General features: G+C 43.2%; 1 protein-coding gene across 13 annotated transcripts in view; it reads right to left on the bottom strand.

Moving 5' to 3' along the window:
* The window catches only part of LOC144295815 (phospholipid-transporting ATPase IB), a 570,630-nt gene that overhangs the window by 6,365 nt on the left and 539,222 nt on the right, over nt 1-25,043 (bottom strand). For all 13 annotated transcript variants that reach the window (XM_077868357.1, XM_077868362.1, XM_077868360.1 and 10 more), the window contains one exon: nt 5,703-5,794. In XM_077868357.1, the coding sequence (XP_077724483.1) occupies nt 5,703-5,794 (92 nt within the window). The remainder of the gene's footprint in view (nt 1-5,702; nt 5,795-25,043) is intronic.

The raw sequence follows: 25,043 nt of genomic DNA on the forward strand, positions 1-25,043 counted from the left end.
GGACTGATTTGGACTGCTAATAAGAAATTACAGTGGGTTTATTCTTGTGTAAATAAAGAAAAGATCGCAAGATAAAGTCAAGAGGCTACAGGGCCGCAGAAAGACTGGCTCTTACAATCAGTTCCAATAATAATAAGAATAATACTAGCAGCAGCTGCCAACGATTAGTAAAAGCTATGTGTATCAGGCCTGTTCTATGTACTATACACAAACAGCTCATTCATTCCCCACAATGGCCCTATGAGACAGCTGATGGTATTCTTCCCATTTCACAGATGGGGAAACTGAGGCACTGGGTCACAGACCTAGTGAGTCGCAGAACTGAGAGCCAAATCCAGGCAGTGCTTTTGTAGGACCAACATTCTTTCTGCATCTCTAGTTCTAAGAGAGGTTTAGCATTCAAAAGCCCAAGGGTACTTCCCACCAAAGGAGCATTTACAAGACTCTCTCTCTGTTGGCAAATCTTTCTGGGCCAGGGCTAAGAAAACGTCCTACAGCTGGATTAGACGTTCTGACCAAAAGACCACACAGTAAAATGTCTGAAAAGGGTGAATCCCATCCAGGTGTATACATGACTTGTCAATGGATGTGTTAGTCCACTGTCACATTCTTTAAAGGAGAATAAAAAATCAGAAATTGTGTCCACGTATCACCTCCTGGATTGCTAATTATTTTACTCGGACACTTGGCTTACAAAGGAAAGTTTCGGAACTATAAAGACATCTAACAGCAATGTATAACACAGCTGTGGTGGGGCTGGAAGAGGAAGAGGCTCCGACAGAGGATGTGCAGGGTGATTCTGTACTCTGCATATGCTCGTAAACCAGAGTGTCTGACCCTGGGCTGGCTTCCCAGCTCTCCCGGCCACCGCCTGAGAAAACCCCATAGCTCAGGAGGGCCACCCCGGGAGGTGAGGGCTTGTCAGCACAGGTGGCCTGCAAGGCAACTGAAGACACGGGCTAGGTAGCAGGGGTGGGTGGGAGTGTAGGAAGAACTCGGGAAGGATAAGCACAGAAAGGAATCTTCCCCAGAGATCTTCATCTACTGGCTCACCTCCATCTCTACCAGAACCAAATCCACAAACCAAAAGATGGCACCATGTGGCAGCCATGGCGCAGCAGCCCCTGGCCAGGGTGAGCCCCATCTGGCGGAGGCCGATGTCCTGGGGCTGGAATGCGGGGCACAGGCCTATAGAGGGGGGCCCTGGGGGTGCTGGGTGCAGGGCCCGTGAACGTCTTTTGATGGCTTTCCGACACCACGAGGCTTCAGAGGCTTCGAGGGATCCGAAGAGGAAATGCCTCTTCTCTCCTTTGTTCCTCTGACAGCTTTTAGATTTCCCTGTGCCTGATCAGGGAAGCCCAGGGAGAGGGGGAGACGAGCAGACGTCCTGTGTCCGCCTTCTGAGGTGGGTGCCCCTCTAGCACAAAGTGTTTTTTTTTTACTGTAGTCCTAGGCCAGACGCCTTTCCCTGGCATGTCTCAAAGCACAATCTAGCAAACAATACTGGCTCCTCTAGTCGCAGGCTGTGCTCTGTGGTCACTGTGGATAGTCTTTATTCTGCGCTCTTCTAAAGGGAACATTTCCAGTAAACACCTGATGTTTTCCTGTGGGGGCCACGCGGCAGTCCGTGGCCCACCGTGCCACCCCGGGTGGACACTCCTCAGCCCGGCAGAAGTGGCTCTGGCCCAGTGGGGGCGCCCTCCAAGCGCTCTTCATGAGCCTTTCTGGTGGCAGGCCCATGACTATTGAGCTCTCCACCCTGCAGGCGGCTTTCTCCATCTGCTCTGCTTTCATCTTGGATCCTGGCACCCAGGGCCTGAGGCAAGAAAGGTGGTTCTAATCCTTGCTTGGCAGTGACTTGGCCATGGGACCATGGATTTTTTAATTTCTCTGAGTGTCCTTAGTTCACTGTTCTATAATATAAAGGGCCTGGACCAGGTGAGGTCGAAGTTCCCTCAGAGCTCCAACCCCCTAAATGGGTGCCCAGCTTTTCCAAGGCTAACTATACCCAGGCCACAGAACCCTCTCCTTCATTCAGGGCCAATTCACACTCAGCACCAAGGGAGGAAGCCTCTACCTTCATACCAGTGAAGAAGGGAAATTGGTGCAACAACCCATCCAAACAGAACAACTGCTACCTGTCTTTTTTGATGGGTTTTTTGGAGGGAGGGTCTTGGTGGAGAGGAAGAAATGCAGGGGACTTGTTGAGACACACAAAAAAACACGTTTGGGAGTGTCCTTTGGGGAAAGGTATCTTAGCATTTGGAACAGTCTACTCCTTGTTCAAGTAGAAGGAGCAAAAGTCGTTTTCATTCACATCCTGCCTCTGCCTACTGGGACAGAATAGAGCATGTAGCTGTAAGGCTTCTGTGGCTTGTATTTGTCTCACTGGTACAAGGGCCTTCTGGTGGGATTCCTCAGCCACTCCAGACTGGGAAGAGCTTGCAGGTGTCCATCTGAGAGGACCTTCCAAATAGCAGTTTCTTCTCCTGGGATAAGCTGAACACCCAGAAGTTACTACCAAAAGGCTTGTGCCAGCAGTTCCCATTGGTTGCATCTACCATCATGTTTCCAGAATGTTATGCACTAAGACTTTCTTCACTAGACTTTCTTAGCCACAGCAGAGACTTAAAGTGAACTCTGCAACTCAAGACGAAAAGGAGGATAGCTTGGTGGGGTTATCCTGGGGCAGGGTATCTCACTGGTTCAGATACAGTATTTTCCTTTCAGAAAGCAGGCCTGCTAGAAGTTAGGGCTGTAATGGGAAAACTTTAGTGCAACAACAGACTATAACCACTCAAATAGCCTCCTCCTGTCCAGCCAGCACTCCTCAGCCTGACAAAGACAACCACCATCAGGTCATCAGCTTCTACCTGGTGAACATTTAGATACCATTTGTATCCAAATGGGGAACTCAGAGGAAGCCTCCAGCTCTTAGCCTTTCCCACTTTCATTTGTCTTTCAGGAAGTCCTGGCAGCCACAAAGTAGTGATGGGGCTTAGGGAAAGCCCTGGATGGACCCAACTTCTGAACTTCCCCGGGCTGACTTCCCAGTGTATCTGCTTCCTACATGCTCAGCAGTAGCCAGAATCCTGGAGCAGAGTGAGGTAGGTGAAAGGACGCAGAGGGGTAGCTGAGTGTCTTAGTTGTTTTGTTCTCCCCAGAGAACACTTGGTGAAGTCCATAAAATCATGTCATTTTCCCCCCATTATTTTGGAATAACACTCCTCTTTTTTTTTTTTGTTTTTTGTTTCTGTTTTTAATAAAACTCCTCTTAAGTAGCTCTGATAACATCTTCATGAGAGTAGAAGTTTCCTGTGAAAAAGATTCCTAAAAGTAACAGAAATGATGGGGCGACCATGAGGAAAACAAGGAAATGAGACTATAGGAAATGCTGATCTGTTATAAATACTGTGTGTTGGTGGCCTGTAAGGAACTCAAAAATGCTGCCAAGATGAAAGTTTTTCTTCCAGTTTCCTAGGAAGACAGGCCCAGGACAGCGGAGGACAGACCCGGGAGGGATAGCTAGGCAGAGGCTGAGAGGAGAACACAGAACATCTCATAGGCCAGGGCCACTTCTCATTGCTCCATGGCCTTCTCTAGTTATTTCTGACAGAATGTTTGGTTAGTGATTGGTTTTTTACTATTAGTTGGTGGGTGTTTTTAAAATGTGGTGAGGGACTCCTGGGTGACTCGGTTAAGCATTTGCCTTCAGACCAGGTCATGATCTCAGGGTCCTGGGATCGAGTTCCAGGGCTCGCTGTTCAGCCAGGAGTCTGTTTCTCCCTCTCCCTCTGCCTCTGTGCTTTCCCTTCCCTCTCTCTCTTGCTGTCAGATAAATAAGTGAAATCTTAAAAAAAATAAAATGTGGTGTGACTTTAGAGGCTTTTTATTTCTTATACTCCTTCATTATCAATTTCTTTTGTCCTTCAAAATCCTAAGAGTTAAGAAAAAATTTTTAGTAGTTGTTTCAAGACATTTTATGACTCACAAAAGTTCTTACTCAGTCTTTGATCTCAATATATGTACCTTATATATTCTTTCTAGGGTTATTCTGAAATATTTGTTAGGGAAGCAGCAGGGCTCCATGGTACGAACCCCACCGTTTACAGAATCGGTACTCATTTTCTCTGTGCCTGCTATAGAGAAGGTGCTTTACACACACCATCCTGAAGCCTCACAAAGACTGTGTAAGATGTGTATCATTTTTTTTCCTTTTAGATGTATATTATTAGATTTCCTTTTTCCCACACTGGAGGAAAGTTTAGAGAAATATGTATGTCACCCAAAGTTACTCAACTAGTGGCAAAAAAAACCACCAGTAATACCTCACATTTATTGGACTCTATATTGTCAGGTACTATTCTAGGCACTTGGTCTAAATGTTCTAATTTAATTCTCTCAAAAAACTCAGTTCTTACATCTTCTCCATTTTACAGATACAGAAACAGAGAGGTTAACTTACCTAAGTTCACAAAAAAGTGACAGAGCTGAGGCAAGACCCCCAGGCAGCCCTGCTCCAGAAGCAGGCCCCACAGACTTACTCCCTGGACACTGGATCAGAGAGATCATGGCTATGACCCAGATCGCTGGGCCTTGTGGGGCCAGTTACTATGCTGACCTGAGTCTCTGCCAGGTGCTCTCAGCACTGATACCACCTACTCCCTGGGACGGGAAACAAAGCGCGTGGGATGCCATATGGAGTTGGTCTCTGTCATGTTAATATTCCACGTGGGAAAGTGAGGAGAGGGAATCCATCCCTTTCCTTCCTCTGTGAGAAAGTCTGTGAAGATCTATTGATGGGTAGAGCTCAACTGAGCCTGATATAGACCCCTCAGTACTTGTACTATGGATAAATGATTCTTCATTTCTCCTAAACCATCCCTGTTTCCTTCTGAACACCTCAGGAAAAGAAGAGAAAACAGGAAGCAGTGTTGTTGAAGAGAAGAGATGCAATGTGAGAGAGAGGGGGCGCTGGAAAAAGAAGCAGGAGTTGGAGGGGCAGAAGCAGGTGACAGACGTTGTGCCAACAGGCCTCACCTTGAGGAAGGTAGGTGACTGCCTCCCAAAGGACACCTGTGCTAACAACACCCCTCTGCAGGGAGCCAAGTGGCTGAATTGCTGAAATGGCCCCACAATCCCCCTGAGCTCTGCCACCCATCTCTTTTCATGGCCTCCTGCCCCCTCCCCTGGGGTCTGGTGCATTCCCACTGTCCCTGGCTTGGGTCTGAACCCTTCAGCAGAAATCAGGCCTGGCCTCCACTGTCAAGTGGGGGCACCAATGCTGGACTCAGCCTTCCTGGGAAATGTACAGAGATTTTTCCCCAGTGTTTGTCATTGTTTTAATTAATAAGCTAATATTAAGTAAGACAGTGCATATTGCTATCTTTGGGGCCAATAATTCAAAAGTAAGATCACTTCGGCCCTAGTTCAAAATCCTAGGCTGACAGAAGGATCTCGACCACATCAAGATTTTAAGTTTCAGGATTTTGTCATTCAGGCATTTGATCGGGTCTTAGGGAATTACCTACACTCAAGCCGCACTTGCCTTGGGCCAAACACACAAATTCCACCTCCAAGTGTGGGGCTCTGGCTGGACAGCGGTCTCCATCCCTATATCAGCACCAGCAAGCCTTAACAAAGCCATCGCCTTCCCTGAGTGGCTGGGGTCAGGCTAACCAGAATGTGGCACAGGTACTTACGGGGAACACACTGCTGGATGGAGCCTCCCCGGAAGAGAGTGGGGGGTGTCTTCCTGCTGAGCCTCTTCAGGAGGCGGTCACGTTCATTCATCCTGTGGGTAGATCAAACACAGTGAGTCCCGGCTCACGTGAACACCTCTCAAAGGGCCTCAGTTTGCAAAATAAATCAGGGGGAGAAAGGCTTCCTCATGTCAAGGAAAATGTCCAGTTTGGTGAACAGCTCTATTATTTACGGTAGATGCTATCTTGACACCTTGAGTGCACTACTCCCTCTTCTAAGAGGCGCTCTGTTTCCAGTCTGTCCTGTACGTAACGCCTCTCCACACTGCCTTCCTCTTAATTGAAGTGCACTACAAGTGCACTTTTATACCAGGCACACCCTTGGCTTTCCAGAACACTTCTGTGAGCAGTGATCTCTTTCTATGGTCAATGTCTTAATGCCTCTGTTTCACCTGCAGCCGCCTCTTCCCAAGCCAACAGCTGTACCAGGGTGAGAGCCTTGGGTCCCCAGCAAGAGACTTTTTTCTGCACATCCTGATTGTTAATTTTGAAACAGTGAAAATCAAGGTGAGTCTTTTCTGAAAACACAAGGATTAGGAGCTCTTCTTGCCTTTCCTGAAATGATTCCCTGCAAGTTTGCTGCCCCTGTAAGAACTATGGAGCACAGCTGTTGTTTATTCCTATATAGCAAAGGGGGGGGGGTGTACTTTAAAATTGCCCAGGTAGGCCACAGGTCTTTGTTTTCTTATCATTACAATGTCACTTGTTCCAGGAGATTCCTGGAGTGTGGGAGTTTGCCAATGCCTTCTGATAAGGGCTAAAGTGTATTCCCCCCCAATTCATACGTTGAAGTCTTAACCCTCAGTTAGTTACCTAGAATGGGACTGTATTTGGAGATGGGATCTTTATTTTTTAAAAAATATTTTATTTATTTATTTATTTATTTATTTATTTATTTATTTATTTGAGAGAGAGAGTGAGAGAAGACAAGTAGGGAGAAGAGGAAGAAGCAGGCTCCCCATGAGCAGAGAGATCAATGTGGGGCTTGATCCCAGGACCCCGGGATCATGACCTGACCTGAAGGCAGAAGCTTAACCAACTGAGCCACCCAGGCACCCCAAGAGATGAAATCTTTAATAAGGTGATTAAGTTAAATGAGGTCACTAGGGCGGGTCTTCATCTAATAGGACTGGTACCCTCTTAGGGAGAGGAGATTAGGACACAGACACCCAGAGAAGGAAGACCATATGAAGACAAAGCAGGCAGCCATCTACTAGGGGAGGAGCCTCAGAAGGAACCAACACTGCCAACACCTTGATCTTAGAATGCCAGTCTCCAGAAGAGTGAGAAAAGAAACTCCTGCTAAGCCATTCAGTCTGTGGTGCTTTGCGATGGCAGCCTTAGCAGACAAATCCACCCCTGACGGGTTGTTTGCCCGTGAAAGCACAGAAGCTGTGGTTGTCTGCTGACCTGAGCACCTGTCTTATGGGCTTTGAGCCTGAGAAGGATGGTCCCCTGACCGGAGTCCACTTCACAGCAACCTCAAGGGCCTTGAAAGAAGAACAGGGCCCAAGGTATTCTCAATAGTTTTGGAGATAAAGTTCATTTTGCACTTGCGTTGCCAGAAGAGAGCATTTTTCTGATTATGCTGGTTGAAAGGACAACATTTAATTCATCACCAATTAGAGGTAAGCCTCAACTAGCTAAGCTTGGCAAAATGTTTGATGGCTGATGAGGAAAAACACTTTTTTCTATCCGTTCACACTGGCTTTCCCTTCTCTCTCATGCCTTTTCTTCCATGGGCCGATTAATCTCACTGGGCCCTGCTGAGCAACTGCCCCAGACAGCAGGCAGAGAGGAGCAGATGAACAAGGACAAGCCCGTTAGCGTGCCCTGTGCTGACCCTCTGTGAGCTCACTGCCCCCCAACAGGCTGGTGCCCCCTGCACTGGCTACTTTTAGGACACGGGGGAGGGTAATGAAGGGCTGTCCTCCCTGTCTGACCCAGCTCTGGCCAGGATTCCTCAATGGAAGGCACTGCCAAGGCTCTACCCAGGGCATGAAGTGGGGGCTCCTGAGGGCTGAGCCGCAGCTCTGGAGGGCACACTTCCCAGCCAGGTTGTGGTAAGGGAAAGGAATTCCCTCCCCAGGAACCTAGTGCACAGACGCAGCCTAGGCTCTGCTCTCATACCCCTCCTCTGCCCTGGCCATCCTCATCCCTCCATGCTTAGGTCCAGAAGCTCTGCCTTGCTGTGGGGCGAATGAGAACTTCACAGGACCACACAAGTGGGAAATCACACATCTTGGTCCCTCAGTGGGCAGGTGAGGAAACAGAGACTGAGCTGTACCAAATACAAAGGTCACAGGATGCTTTGCTGGCTGTGTTCTTGCCCCTGCCTCTGTGCTAGGCAGATGTCCCTAATTCCCATGTGAAATACTATATGCTTTTCTCTCTTTTTTATAATGAAACACTCCAAACACAGAAACTAATACAGCAAAGGTCCACCGACCTGGTCCATTTAGCAAATGGTAGTTCCACTGCTTGACCCCTTGTTTTAAAGGGACCCACTCTTTCCTCCAGCCCTTCCTTCCATGTGGCAAAGGGTCCATAGGGTCAAGGAGACACGTTCACCAAGCCCATGCCTGTCACCTGGCCCAGGTATTTGGGACATCAGAAGTCTCTGTGGAGTGATGCCTCTCCAAGTTAGTTATCTAAGGCCAACCTGAACTCCTCACTAGCTCTATCCTCATAAGAGCAGATCCTATAGCCAGTGTACAGACTCCTCAGCTTGTGGGTGGCCAATGAGTGTTTTTTTGCATGGGGTGTGTATGGATGGAGATGTCCAAACACATGTGCGCAAACCCCTCTCAGTGCAGGACAGAGCTGGGGTTGGAAGAGAGGGTAGGGGGAGCAGCACAGCTAACTATTCTCCATGCCACCACTTTCTGGCTCCAGTCCCAAAGGATCTGGGAATCACAAAGCACCACCCTCTTTATGAAGGTATATTGATCAAGGTATATGGCTATTTGTTAGCTTGACTTGTAACTTTCACACACTCAGACACAGACATGGTACTTGGTCTCTATTTGCACTCTTGCACCAAGTCCTGTCCTGGTTGTGGGAACTACTTCACATTTTTTTCTAAGTGTATTTATTTTGTTAGTAATCTCTACACCCAATGTGTAGCTTGAACTCATGACCTTGAGATCAAGAGTCACAGACGCCTCCGACCGAGCCAGCCAGGCACCCCTACTTCAAATTTTAACAAAAATAAAATATCAAATATGAAGTCCCTTATATTCCTCCCAGATCCCATTCTTTTCCCTTCTATTATAATATGGTTAGAAATAATCTTCTGTGTTTCATACTTTTGTTTTACATATATATGCTACACAACTAATACTTATGTTCTAAAATACGTCTAACTGGTGTCATTTATTTTATGCTTCTCGTGTATCATTTTTCTTTGTGCCTTCTTTTTTCCTATCTTATATTCTTTTTAATTATCTCCTCATTTACAGAACTAGTTCTTTGCAGGTAATCTTTTTCCTTCTAGATAATTTTCTAATTACTCTGTCTTTGGTGTTTTGCAGTTTCATTACAACATTTAGTGTGACTAGGTGTAGATTTGTTTTTATATCCTGCTCAGCTGCTCAGACCTGGAAAGCCACTATAACTCAAAAGTTATCTTCATGTATGCAAAACACTCCCAATACTGACTGTGCCCCATTCTCTGTTTTTTCTTATGCAGGAGCTTCTTACATATAGAATTCTATCTTCCACATCACTGTATCTCCTCTACATTATCCATTTCCTTTCTTTCTTTAACTTTATTGAAACTATTATTCAGCTGACTGGCATGCTTTAATTTAGATTAATACCCTTTTCATGTTTATTTTCCAGACCCACCTGTTCTTACATACGGTCTTACTCTTGCTTTTTGATTTCTGTATCTTCTTTCTTCAGTATTTTATAGATTCTTTCAGACATTCCTTGCATCTCCAATGCTTTGGTGGAGAGGGGAAGCTAATAAATGTCTGCAGTATTCCATGACTCTCCTTCACTGTAGTTCATTTACTATATGTGTTCTAGTTATGAAATCATTCTTCAGAATGATTTTCTTTTGCCTCTGCCAGGATCCTATGGGTTACATCAATTTTTATATTAGCTTAGTTCCTATAGCATTGGGAATAGTCTAAAATTGGACCTCATACATAAGCATAGGCTTCCAGTTACTAGTGGATAAATCTTTCCTCCACATTGCTGCATTGTCAATCTAATAGGTTAATTGTTCCTAGTCTCTATTTCATTAAAATAACAGCCCTGTCAAATCTGCAGCTTTATGCATAGAGCTATGTGAATTCTATCACAATTTTTAAAAAAGAAAATTCAATTAAATGGAAAAGAGAAGGAATGAGTCCTGAACTGAAGTAAATTCCCTCCCATACCATGAACTGTTGCTAATGATGTGGGGGATGCTGGAGCTAATGTGTTTTCTTTGATTGTGTTCTATCCTAGCTGAATTGTGCATGCCAACTGTGACTTATGGATACAAAAGCTGTATATTATGTACTTTCACCAAACGTATATGCAATCTTGGTGCCTCCCCAGTAATGATGGTGAAACCCAACCTCATGCGACTCCATCCAGACAGGCTCTGTTTAGAAGCCGACATATCCTAGAGGTGGTAGTGTCCTCCTGTTTCACAAAATGAGCAGTTTAGGAAGAAGCAGGGAGCTAAGAAGCATTATGTCAGGGAATAATAAACTCTTAATATCACATTTCTGTCAGAAGGCTATTCCTGCAAAAATCACACGTGCATAACTGCCAAAGAGCAGGAACACGGAGAATATAGCAAATAATTGCAAATCTGTTTTTAGATCTTGTCAGGAGTTACAGCTGCTAGGAATCACAGCTGACATACAAAGCCAAAAACAAATAAGTATTTTTAGAAACTTATTTTTAAGTTACTGGACCATATTCAAAACAAATCTGACAGGTTCCTCAAGAAAAAAGCTAGTCTCCAAAGTTCCTTTTCCTTCAGGTGAGGCTAAACATCTACCAATCTATCAGACTACTGAAATTTTAACCTATTTTTAAGGATCCCTAGAGAATGAGATTTCATAGCCTTAATTGGTAACTTATTTTACGCCTTATAATCTGAACATCAAAAACTAAGAACCTTAAAGGCTCATGTACATTCCAGACCTACAAACGTTACCTTAGTAAGAATAATGTAATGAGGGAAATAACAAGAATAAAAACAAAATAGGTTTTCTAGCTTAAGATTCCAATAAGATAGGAGTTATGACCCTGGAGCTAGGGGGCTTTTATAAATTCTGTTCCATTAGGTGGTAGTAAATCATTCTCCTTCTTTCTGCCAGTCCATATACATCTGCCTTTAAAACATGACTTCCTTTCATTTAGCAATTATGGTGCAATTATGCTGCACCTGTTATGTGTGAGATCCAGTGCTGTCCCTGAAGCTCATAGTCTCTAAAGTGACCTTGCCATGTAGACGTATATTATGGCAAAGGTGATGAGTGCCGTAATGGAGATTATATGGGCCTCAAAAGTGGTAAAACTGAGGAGTGATAACTCAGAGAAAGTTCAGGAAGGCTTCAAGAAGAATCAACACTGAAGCTGCATCCTGAACAATGGACAACTCCTTGTCGGTCATCCAGATGGAAACACAGAAGAACAGATTTAGTGGGAAAGACAATGAGTCCAGTTTTGGATGTCAGGCTTCAAATTACCTCTGACACATTCAGGAGGCCATGGAATATTGGGATCTAGAGAGATCCAAGCCAGAGATGCCATTTTGGATTCCTCAGCCTGTAGAAACCCACAAAGACTAGGCAGGGTGAGGAGGTACCATAAGGGGTGATTCCTAGAAGCACCAACATGCCATCTGAGTGTTCAGCCAGAGGGTCTGTTCTCTCAGGGACCAAGTCATACTGTCTTGGTATTCTTCACAGTACCCACGCTGGGCTGAGAACAGTGTGGTTACATACATAAAGTTGCATTTGTGCTCTGTATTTACTGATTTGGGATGTCTTATTCTGTCTTTATTACCTTGTGTCTCCACAGCCTGATCCTGCCATCATTTGTCTCTCCATCTGTCACAATGCCCAACATTGGGTTAGCACACAGTGGGCTTTCCAGTAGCAGCCAAGATGAATTCCTCTATATTATTCTTTACAATTAACAGAATAGGGACATCGTCCCAATTCTCTTCCAGAAGAGGAAAGCCCCTTCTAAACTCTAGACTGTGAGAAACAAAGCCTAACAAAACAACTCCATGGCCTTTACAGAGATAGGACATTGTGTTTTGTTAAGAATTCAGATTACATGGAACAGTTGAAAGACAGTCTGGCTGAGGACTCAAGGTTAACTAACTTAATACAAATTCCGTTAAAAAAATAAAAGGATAGATCCGTCTTGTCTTCCCTGGTCTCAAGTCTCCTCTGACCACCACAATGAGGAACTAGAGGAAAGAAAGGCTTATACTAGCAAGGAACTTATTTTCTTCTGTTCAAAGTTTTGGAAACGGGGTATGGGATAAGGGGTAAGTGGACTATTCCAGGTGTTAGAAGAAATGTCACTCTCTTACAATGTAAGTTAGATGATTTCCTATCAAAAAGACAAGTTTGTCCTCAAAGGAGTTGTAGTACCAAATTAAGCAGTGAATTTGCAAGAGGAAACAGTAGATTTGCAGCCTCAAGATAGATGGGATCAGTCTGTTGACAACCACTCTGGGTCAGAACACAGGTGTTGCACGTAAGTCAACCCTGCTGCTGGACAGAACTGTCTGGGAAGCCTTTAACAAAAAGAGGAGCAGAGGACATTGAAAAGATTTAAAAGCAAAAACAGGTAACGTGATCTTTTCTAATGTGTCTGCTAGCAGGAGTAATAACTTAAATAAACCAATGCAGTTGGGAGGAAAGATCAAGAAGAAATAGAAACTAGCAGCTGGCAACCATATTGTCCTTTTACCTGAAACAGCAACTTGGATGACACTGGTGAAAATGGGTTCTCCTGAGAATTAGTACTATATTACCATATCCCACTGCCATTCAATTAGTGTAAAAAAGGCCATTTAAATGACATTTCTATCCAGAGAGACTTCTACTTTCAGGAAGATGGAATAGCTGTATCTTCCCCATTCCTCTTGCTAAGGACAGCTGACAACCCTGCCATTATATATAAAACAAATAGAAGAAGACATTAAAAAGTGAATAGAAGAAGGAACCTCAGAGTATGAGAAGCCTCAGTTTTCTTTTGGTGTCACAGATCCCAGACTTGGAGCTGAAAAGCCTGGCAACCCAGAAATGCCATGGGTACCACCAAGAAAGTCCAGAAAAAAGCCTATTTTCTCTAGCCAAAGGAGCAGGAAAGAGGCATTCTAGCAAGACAAAAATACCCTTTTAGAACATAATCATTCTATTCCAGCCTAACACCCCCCCCCAAAAAAAAAACCATGGCTCTTCTCCCACTCATGCCAGCAAAGACCAAGTGATAAGCCTAGACTTCCACCCTTACAAGGCTAAAAGGCACCTTATGGCCCTACTGAGGTGGTGATAGAGGAGGCCAAGTAGGGACCTGGGATTTTCAACCTTGCCAGCTGATAATGAGGTTTCAGGCCCACTGTGGTGTCTGCAGAGAGAACATGGGAAGAATGTTCTTCCCAGAGAAAGGAGGCATTCCTTCTCCTCCTCACTGGGGTGATATGAGAAGAGGTCTAAAAGAGAATTAGTACTTTCATCACTGCCCAGTAGTAACAGGAGCAGACCCCTGCCTCTTCCCCTGTCTCCCACCTACCTACCCATAGCAGTGTCAGTGGAGATCATGTGGACAACAGAAACTCACATCCCCACCTAGTAGGTTTCGATGGAGGTCAAACAGAGGATCTGGATGACTTCTACTTGGCAGGATCCAGAGTCAGATAACACAACACCTAAGATATCCATGTTTCATTTGAAAGTGACTTGTCATAAGAAGAACTAGGAAGATGTCCAAATGAATGTAAAAGAAAAATCAACTGAAGCCAACAAGATGACAGAGATGGTGGTATCATCTGGCAAGATGTTAAAGTAGCTGTGATTAAAAATGCTTCAATGTGCAGTTAGGAATATGCTTAAAACAAATGAAAATAAAAGAAGAAAGCTTCAAAAAGAAATATAAGATATGAAGAAGAACGAATTATAAATTTTAGAACTAAATAATATAATAACAAATAAAAAGATTAGTGGATGGGCTCGATAGCAAGATGGAGAGGTCAGAAGAAACAATCAGTAAATAGAAAGACAGAACAGTTCAATGATTGAGAAACAGACAAAATAGACTGAGGAAAAAACTAACAGAGTCTCAAGGGACTTGCAGGAATAAAAGATATAATATTCACATCTTCAGAGTTCCAGAAGGAGAGGAGAAAGAGAAAGAGGTTGAAAAAGCACTCAAAGAACTAAAGGCTGAAAACTTTCCAAATTTGGTGAGAGACATAAACCTACAGATTCAAGAAGCAGCACAAATTCTAAATATGATAAGCCCAAAGAAATTCAACCCAAGATAGATTATAATTAAATTTCTGGAAACTAAAGACAAAGAAAACATCTCAAAAGCAGCCAAAGATAAATGATGCTTTACCCATAGGGAAAACCAAATGGAATGATGGTGGGTTTCTCATCAGAAACTACTGAGGCGGGCAGCCCAGGTGGCTCAGCGGTTTAGCACTGCCTTCAGCCCAGGGTCTGATCCTGGAGACCTGGGATCAAGTCCCACATCAGGCTCCCTGCGTGGAGCCTGCTTCTCCCTCTACCTGTGTCTCTCATGAATAAATAAATAAAAATCTTAAAAAAAAAAAAAAAAGAAACTACTGAGGCAAGAAGTGGCCTAATATTTTTCAAGTGCTGAAAGAACTGTCCACTCAGTGAAAAGCTCTTTTAGGAATGAAGAAATCAAAACATTTTCGAATGGAAGGGACTAAGAGAATTTGTCACCATCGGAACTACCCTGTAAGAATAGCTAAACAAAAGGGAAATGATAAAAGAAGGAATCTTTTGGGACATCAAGAAGAAAGAAAGAACATGGTAAGCAAAAATATGGGTAATACAATGGGCTTTACCTTTCCTCTCAATTTCCCCAAATTATGTTTGACTAAGTTAGAGCAAAAATTATATACTGTCTGATGTGGTTCTAAATGTATATAGAGAAAATATTGAAGAACAGCATATTATAAGTGGGGGTGGGTAAAGAAATGTAAAAGGAAGTAAGGTTTCTGTACTGCACTCAGACTGGTAAAATAACACCACCAGTAGATTATGATTAGTTATGTAAATATAATACACAGAACAACAATAAAAAAAAGCTACATTGGGAAGCATATTCAAAACTACGATTGGTTAAAATGGAATTCTAAAACATGTTCACATAGCCCACAAAAAGGAAGAAAAAACAAAACAGAGAAATGAAAACCAGAACAGAGAACAAAAGATAAAATGGAGAATTTACTGGATTCTACTCTCACTGCAGAATTCTACCAAATATATTTAAATAAGATTTTTTTAAAATTTTGTATTTATTTATGATAGTCACAGAGAGAGAGAGAGAGAGAGAGAGAGAAAGAGAGAGAGGCAGAGACATAGGCAGAGGGAGAGCAGTCTCCATGCACCGGGAGCCCGACGTGGGATTCGATCCCGGTCTCCAGGATAGGCCCTGGGCCAAAGGCAGGCGCCAAACCGCTGTGCCACCCAGGGATCCCATATATATTTAAATAAGATTTAACACCAATTCTACACAATCTTTTCCAGAAAATCGAAAAAGGACATTTTCCAAATCACTTATGAAACCAATATTATTCTGATACCAAAATCATTTAATGATATAAAAAAAGAAAGAAAAAATGAAACCACAGCTAATACTCCTCATTAATATAGATGTAAACTTCTGAACAAAATATTAGTAAACATAATTCAGCAATATATAATAAGAATAACACCACATAAACAAGTGGGTTTTAATCCAGGGATGCAGCACTGGTTCAATATGCAAAAATCAATCAGTGTAATTCACCATATTAATAAGCTAAAAAGGGAAAAAAACACATGAGCATACCAGTTGCCACAGATAACAACATTTTTTAAGATTCAACACCCATTCATGATTTAAAAAACAAAACAAAACCTCCTAGCAAATTAGGAATAAAGGGGAACTTTTTCAGCCTGACAAATAACATCTACGAAAACCCCATAGCTAACACCATACTTGCTGATGAAAGATACTGATACTGATACTTTCCCCCTAAGGCAGGAAGCAAGGCAAGGTTGTCCCTTCTCACCACTCTTACTCAGCATAGTGCTGAAAGTTATAGCCAGTGCAATGCGGCAATAAAAGGAAATAATAGAAATATGGATCAGAAATAAAGTAATAAAAGTGTTTCCATTTGCAGATGATGTGATGGTCTAGAAAATACTAAGAAATATAAATAAGAAAATACAGACACACAGATACACATGCATATAAAACTCCCAGAACGAATAAGTGAGCTTGGCAAGGTTATAAGATGCATAAAAAAATCCGCTATAAGATAGCATACAAAAGTCAGTTGTATTTCTATGTACTAGCAATGAACACATGAATCCTGAAAGGAAACATATGATGTGATTTATGACTGCTAAAAAATATGAAATACTTAGGTGTAAATCTAGCAAAATACATATAGGACTTACACACCAAAAACTACACAATGTTGACAAAAGAAAGGTCTAAATAAATGGAGAGGCATGTCATTTTCATGGATTGGAAGAATCAATATAATAAAAATACTAATGCTTCCTAAATCAATATATAGGTTTAATACAATTCCTATCAAAATCCCAACAAGATATTTTGTAGGTATAGAAAAGATTACTCTAAAAAGTATACAGAAAAGCAAAGGAGCTAGAGTAGCTAAAACAATTTTGAGGGGTGCCTCGGTGGCTCAGTGGTTGAGCATCTACCTTTGGCTCAGGTTGTGATCCCGGGGTTCTGGGATCAAGTCCCACATCAGGCTCCCTGCAAGGAACCTGCTTCTCTTTCTGCTTATTTCTGTGCTCCTCTCTCCGTGTCTCTCATGAATAAATAAACAAAAATCTTAAAAAAAAAAAAGAAAGGATACACAGATGGCAAATGAACACATGAAAAGATGTTTAGCATTATTAGCAATTAGGGAAATGCAAATTAAAGCCACAATACACTTTTACTACACACTTACCACAATGGCTAACATAAAAAAAATAGTGACAACAAATGCTGGCAAGGATGTGGAAAAACTGGATCATTCACATATTGCTGGTGGAAATATAAAATGGTATGGCCACTCTGAAAAAGTCTGTCATTTACTTAAAAAACACATCACAACTTTGTGAATAAACTAAAAGCCATTGAACTATATATTTTCAAAAGGTAAAGTTTACATATTTGAATTGTATGTAAAAAGAAAAAAAGATCAGATAAACCTGAGCTAATGTGCAGTCCAAATTACCAACCCACAGATGGAAGCTAAAAAATGGTTCTTATTCTACAAAAGAAAAAAAAAACATCTAAATATGCAACTACCACAAACCCAGCATTTGCACTCCTGGACATTTATCCTAGAAATACAAGGACTTATGTTCACACAGAAACCTGTACTCATAATAGCCCCAAGCTGGAACCTGCCCCCCCACCAGATATCCTTTAACAGGTGAATGGTTTCATACCATGAAATACTACTCAGCAAGAAAGAGGAAGAAAGCACTGATAATATACAATATATATAATGTATATAATATACACTGATAATATACAATATACTCAACCTCAATATACAGGTTGAGTCCCTAGAGAATTATGCTGAGAAAAGGTCACTATATTTTGTATGACTCATTTACATAACATTCTTGAAATGACAAAATTATGGAAATGGAGTAGATTCAAGGCTGCCAGGAGCTATCTAGAAGGTAGATGTGGCTATAAAAAGACATGAAGATCCTCATGGTGACTAAATGTTTCCTATTTTAACTGCATCAATGTCAATTCCCCGGCCATGATACTGTTCTAGTTTTGCAGGATGTCCCCATCAGGGGAAACTGAGTAAAGGCTACATGGGTTCTCTCTTTATTCTTTCTTACAACCACATGTTGAGGCTGCAATGATCTCAAAACAAAAAGTTCAAACAAACCAAAGTATGCATTTCCTTCTATTTTGTGTTTCTTTGCAGGGTGAAGAAATACTGCATTGCTGAGCTCCTCGAGAGGGGGTAGGAGAGTCTCATCCATCTCCTGCAGCCGCCTACCCCAGGGAGAGGCCGTCCACCCCAGCAGAGCCGTCTGACCTCATTAGCAGAGCAGGCAAAGTCCAATTTGAATGACAGGCCCGGCACATATGGAAACCATTACCTCATTCTGCGACTGGTAACGAGGTGGTGAGGCACCCCTTACACAAGGCTGAGTTCCGTGGTCCAGTCAGAAAGCCTATGAAAAGGTCAGGTTGGAGTCACGGGGCTGTTAGGAACAGATAAATTAGCAGGGCACCTGGCTGACCCAGAGAGGCCTCGGACAAATGCTGTGCGGTAGCCCCTGGTATGCTAGAGTGAGTAAGGAATAGTTTAGGCTCTGTGCATTTCCTGATGGGGCATCTGGGAAACAACAAGGCCAAAGAACTCAGGGGTACACCCTCATGCTGACCAGGAAGATGCAGCTTTCCTGGCATAAAGTTCTGTTCAAGTTCTATTTCTACACACTGGACTATGCCATGTCCCTGCTCCAAATCATACACTAAATGTAAGACCCTGGCTTCCTCTCAAACCCAGTCCCCTACTATATACTTCCCCTCCCTCCCTCTGCTCCAGCCACATGGCCTACCTTGCCATTCCCAGAACACCAAACAGTTTCCCACATCAGGGTCTTCGCATGTGGCTGTTTCTCTGTCCGGGATATTCTTCCCACAGTGGCTCTCTCTTTCAGAGCAGCCTCCTCAAAGCAGATTGCTGTAAAACCTCCCCGCCTCCTCACTTCCTACACCAAAACCTTGCTTTATTTCTCTTTATCTCCCTTATCATGCTAGAGTTTGTGCTTATTTTCAGTTCCCCACCAGAAGGTGTGTTCTCGGAGGGTAAGTTCTATGGCTTTAGTTCACCACAACCAGTGCCCAGCACGGGAAAATGCTTAAGCACTCTTTGTGGAAGGATTGGAAAGATTAAGAGATGAAGAAGTGCAGGTGGGCCAAAGTACAAAAGCAAAGACAAAGATGAAAACCGCCAGGCCACAGGGCCCTCTGTCTTTCTCCTTCCCTTTTTTTTTTTTTAAGATTTATTTATTTATTCATTCAGAGAGAGAGAGAGAGGCAGAGACACAGGCAGAGGGAGAAGCAGGCCCCATGCAGGAAGCCCGATGAGGGACTCGATCCCAGGTCTCTAGGATCACACCCCAGGCTGTAGGCAGCACTAAACCACTGCACCACCAGGGCGGCCCTGTCTTTCTCCTTCCAAAGGCCATACTAGCACATCGTCCTGGAAGAAGAGGGGAGCCGGTGTGACCTGCCGGGATCTTGTCACAAGGAGCTTCTTTGTAAAGAAGAGTGTTTCCAGGGCCACAGGACTATGAAGTCTACATTCGAATGTTGCCAAAGAAAGATCAACGCTTCTCAGACAGACGCACAGACCAGCTAAGAGTTTCTTTCTTGGACAATGGAAACCAAGCATTTTAGCACAGGTCCAAAGTTCTTCCTCACGTGAAGTCAGGAAACAATGGCCTCATTTAAGGATGTTAAATTAATGAAACAAGGAGGCCCTTAGACTGATGTGGTTTTAACTCCATCGTGGCCTATGTAGGCGAACCAAAATCTAAGCTTGTAAATACCTCAAAGTTATGAAATTGAAACCTAAGAACAACCAATCACAAACCCAACTGGGCTTAGGGGATAGCCAATCCTTCATTTCCTTCATTTGCAGCTGACTCTTCTGTATAAAACTCTCTCCCTGGACAGCCCAGGTGGCTCACTGGTTTAGCGCCACCTTCAGCCCAGGGTGTGATCCTGGAGACCTGAGATGGAGTCCCACATCGGGCTCCCTGCATGGAGCCTGCTTTGCCCTCTGCCTGTGTCTCTGCCTCTCTCTCTCTCTCTCTCTCTTTCTCTCTGTGTCTCTCATGAATAAATAAAATCTTTTAAAAAAATAAATAAAAGTCTCTCCCTGAGCTCCTTCCTGTTGGTGGAGCGCTCCTAAACCCACTTCAGGTCTGCTGCTTCTGATTCAAATTGATTTTTGCTCAAACTCTTCCCATTTTTAGTATGCCTCAGTTTAGCTTTTAACAAGGGGCAAGTATGTGAATGTGGCCAAGGAGGGAAGATGCACACTTGGGAGGGTGGAAAGAATATTTATAAAAAGTTAATGATGATTTTTAAAGGGCTTGGTGCTTATAGAGAGTATCTGGAGAGAAATAGCACAGGGTGCTGGAAACAAGCAGAGGGAAATTTTAGCCAGGTATTAAGGACAGTTTTTGAACAATGAAGCCTATTGGGCGAGAATATAGTTAGCAGCTTTATCACGTAAAAGATTGAAAATCAGCTGTGACTTGACAGAGCATCTAATATATGAAGGAAAAGACACGGGGGTAACGACTTAATAATAGTATTTTAATCAATTAAATTCCTTGAATGTGAACTTGCCTTTATATGTAAAATGAAACAAATATGCCTACTTCAGCTTAAAAAGATTTGGGTCAAGTTTGAAGCCATTGAGAGTGTTCATGAATGTTAATTTCTTTTAAAATAGCAAACTTTTTAGCAGGCCTGTTAAGCTGCAAATTAATTACAGTAAAAATTGCTGTCCCATATGATTGGTCCTCTTCTCCTAGCACCCCTTCAACACACACACGGTCTGGGGCTGGACAGTAAACATGTGACTTTACAAATTCAAGTAAGAATCCAAACAAACAATTCAAAGTTGGCCCCAACGTCCCTGACTCAATTGTTGAAATAAGGAAAGGTAAGCTTCACTACCGATTAACCTTCTAAGCACTAATTAAAGATAATGAGGGATCAAGGTACGTGGCACAGCCTGACCTCTGTGTCCTCCCAGAATTCACCAGAGTCTGACGGCCCATGTAAGACTCAGCAGAGAGGGAAAGGATAAAGTGGATGCAGGTGCCTGCATCATACGGTTTCCCTGGGAAACACACACAGCCCAATGGGGGGAATACAATAAAGTCTCTTTATGAGAATTACATGGAGAAAAATGTGTAGATCTCAGCCTAGGGTATTTGTTTATAGGACTTCAGACCACAAGTCACTCAAAGTGGGGTACAGCCCTTGGACAGAACTAGAGGGCTTCAACAAATTATCTTTTAAACTATAACACTGATTCATGTTTCTGAGCGGCTTAAAGTCCATTCTGGAACAAGGTGGGGTCTTGTGTGTAAGTAAGATGTTATAAAGGGCAAATGAATTCAAGATTGTGAGTACTCTGGAGTCCAGCCATGCCACCACCAACCTTTGGAAGTATTTTCCTCTATCCTTCTACCTCATCGCTCATGCAGCAATATAATATTATCAATTAAGTCCTAGGTAGACTCAGACAAAGCTTTTGGAAAAAGGAATTTGTGTGCATCTGAATTTCCTTCCCTTTTCCAATGAATATATTGTAACTAGGATGTAGCACGGAGCCTAACCCTTCCTACATGTGTGTGGCTGCCATTCTCATCACTTGTGAGTCAAGGCCTTTTCTTAGCTTCACATGCAAGCGCTGGAGTCCAGTTTCTTCTTTCTCAGGGCAGAGAAGGCATCTGAGGCATAGGACATGGCAGGACAAGCAGCAAACACAGCCCCCTGAGGCAGACACCCACACTTAGTTAGCCAGGGCTGGACATGCAGGAGAGTCAGCTGGGCCCTCTGCAGGCACTAACCTGAGTTAGGTCTCCATTAACCAGCTGAGTTGCTTTGGAGTTGGAGCTAAAAGTCTCATTTTCCATAATCCTGTATGGATACTCACAATTTTGTTTCTTGTGGTCAAGCAGTTGGCCTAGTATCTGAAAGTATCTCTTGAAAAATGTCTGTTTCATCCAAAAAAACAAAACAAAACCCACACTCTTCAGCAGAACGTGACTATAAGTGGGTTTTCAAATCAGCAATTTGAAGAGAACAGGGGTGCAGTAAGTGTTCCAGTGAAGTCACACCTGCTGAAAAATTCTGTGTGCAACAAGCAGGAACCATACTGCAGCTGCCTTTTCAAATCTGTGTGTTGACTGTTAAGGTAAACAGAAAAGGAAAATTAACATTCAGTTATCTGGTGCCCTTTGAAGACTGTCCAGATTGAGAACCAGACCTACAGCCTGGGTTGCAGAGGGCTGGGAAATGTGACTCCCCGACTCCACTTGGCTGGTGGCCACAGATAGTCTTGGCAACCCATTGAATCCTCTCTGGGTCTCCTCTTTAAAGAAGCATCTTCAGGGAGAATGTGGGGAGTGAGGCAACACCACACAGACTTTGCCAGGGCCTTCTTTCACTACTTTTAAAGCGAGATTTACTGAAAACTGATAAGCACATGGATAGACAAGGCTGAAGGGGCTCTCCAGAGGTTAGGTCCTTGCCTTCTCCCAGGTAAAATAGCTACTAAACCTGCCTGGCATTTCTGGCAAACCATTTCTTTTCAAATTTCAAAATAAGATGATTGTCCACATCATTGCTTGCTCATGTTTTCCAGGTTAGAGAAGAGCACTCACTGAAAAGGTTCACCTGGATCCCACAGTGTGTGGCTGTCCTGACAGGTCTGGCCAGATTACCTTATTCTTGGTTCCTAGCAGTCTGTGGAAAGATGCATGGCAAATAGTGTTGGGATAACATTAGGAAAGATGTGGTAGAAAATAAAACTACGTGGGGCACAGGACAGGGAAAATGTGTTTGCCTTTTCTTTCCCAGTAGAAAAAAAACCTCTGGATTGTGAATTTTTTAAAAAATGAATTGGATGTTTGCAATTAATTATTCATGTGTTATTACTTGGCCTCTCTCTGAGTCATCCATAAGAATTGGGAAATTGTGAATTATAACCATAACGTATCTCCAGTGTCAGATGGTGTATTTCCAGGATAGAGAAAGAGGACAAGACAATGCTAAAAGCTAAGAAGGTGCATCTGGAAGTGACATAGTTTTTCTGAAATGAAGAACAATAGTCTTCAGAAGGTTAGCAAATCCCCTAAAAATCTAATGCAAAATTGCCATGTAGAGGGATGGGACAGAACTTTCATTAGATTATCAGAGACCTGAAGTGGACATGTTACTGTTTCCACCAACATCCACATCTTTCCTCCCCTGCAGAGGGGCATGCCTTCTCAGAGTGATACCCTGCTACCCCAACACTCCCCTATGGATGGATTGGGGTAATCCAAACTTAAACCAAGCCACCATGGCATTTCCCTGACCATAGGATATGCACAGGATGGCCCCATCCCCTTCCAGAAAAACAGAAACTTGGCAGCCCGTGTGGCTCAGCGGTTTAGCACCTGCCTTTGGCCTGGGGAGTGATCCTGGAGACCAGGGATCAAATCCCGCATTGGGCTCCCTGCGTGGAGCCTGCTTCTCCCTCTGCCTGTGTCTCTGCCTCTCTCTGTGTGTGTCTCTCATGAATAAATAAATAAAATCTTAAAAAAAAAAGAAAAACCGAAACTTGTGAACTGCTTGTCAGCGGCAAACTCTCCTTCCAATGGTTGTGAACAAGTTTCATGTAGGATGACCTCCCTGTGACCATGACAGGGGCTGGAGCAGATTTTGTATAAAGTGTTGGAGCAAAAAGATGGAAAGATTCTGGGTCCTGGTGACATTCCTGGCCAGGGATCCATCAACCATGACTGCCCTCCAGCAGGATATTCAAATTGTACAAGCTGGGACCTCTCATGACCTGAAGGGTGGTTTGAAATGGGGTCTCTCTGATTTGCAACAGGAAGCAGCCTCTAGTGATAGATTTCTTGTTCCAAAACAATTGTGAGCCACTGGCCCAAGGATAGACTTTAAGGAACCAAGAGTGTATGCCCAGGACAGTGACTAGGAGAGTAAATTGAAAGGGTACGGAGAGGAGATGGGACTTGGCTATATATTCTTGGCTTTGTGACCTCGAGGTGCATCTTGTGGTTATTTTTGGAATCTATAGGTTTTACCACCTTTTTCATTCTTATAACAGCATATGTTATTTCTAGCTGTTAAGGACATATAAAACATGTATGTTTTATAAACAGCCACCCATTAGGTCTTGTGTGAGAAACAACATTCCCCACATCAGCAGTGCCAGAAAGTTCCCAGGGCTGGAGATCAGCCTAAGGGGGCATTATCCTAAATTTGCTTATTTGGTTGCTTAGTGCTTATCTGCCAGGGGGCTAGTAACCTACAATTTCCTTTTCTCCTCAAAATGGTGTGAAGCCACTATATGAAAGCCTTCTTGTAATGTAAATCATTCAAGAGCAGGGGATCCAATGTGCATGTCCTGACACAACTCTGTATGACAGAGGAATTCTGAGGACAGCTATACCTCATTTTTGCATGGACAAACTGTAGAGACCTTGGTGAAGAAAGGCCAAATGGTTCTTTTTAATATTCCTTACTCATGAGATCTTATGCCACAGCTATTTCTAATTAGTGAGGCTTTTAATGGCTCCCTGTGGTTCACAGAATAAAACCTCAGCCTCATCACGGGTCATATGATTTGGTCCTTCCCTACTTGTCCAACCTAACCTTTCACCACCATGCTGGACTCCCGGCCCGTCATATTGAGCTTTTCATTGTGTTGGGAGAACTCTGCAGAGTTATTCCCTGCAGCCAGAATCCCCTTCCCCTGCTTTGCTCCCTGCGAACAAATTCTAATTTGCACTGGGCTCTCCCCTCCCTACAGTGTCTCTGTCATTCTTTTAAACCACTTTTCACACTGTATTCCCATTCTGTATCTGCTCATCTGACATCATCACTTTACTCTTTTCCTATTTCTTCATCAGCTAGCATGATCTCTGGCCAAATGCAAGACTTAATACATGCTCTTGCCTGGATTAGCATCACCACAAAGGATGACAACATTGGTATCTCTGGGTGAGTGACTATGAATGAGCAACCATGTGTGGAAAATTCTCAGAAACTCCACTTTTATCTAGGCTGACCCCTGAAGCTTAGAAGAGAACACACCAAGGTTCTGTCAGAGGAATCTACTGTTATAAGGAGACATTCAACAACAGGATATGCCCACTCACAGACATTTAAAAAAGTCATGATACTACTTGTTAGCAGGAGTTTTGTACAAAATGTTTTAAGAGTTTGGATACAAATGGGGAATGGTTTATAGAAGAGAAG

This window comes from Canis aureus, chromosome 24 (genome assembly GCF_053574225.1).
Source record: "Canis aureus isolate CA01 chromosome 24, VMU_Caureus_v.1.0, whole genome shotgun sequence".
In the NCBI taxonomy this organism is placed as follows: domain Eukaryota; kingdom Metazoa; phylum Chordata; class Mammalia; order Carnivora; family Canidae; genus Canis; species Canis aureus.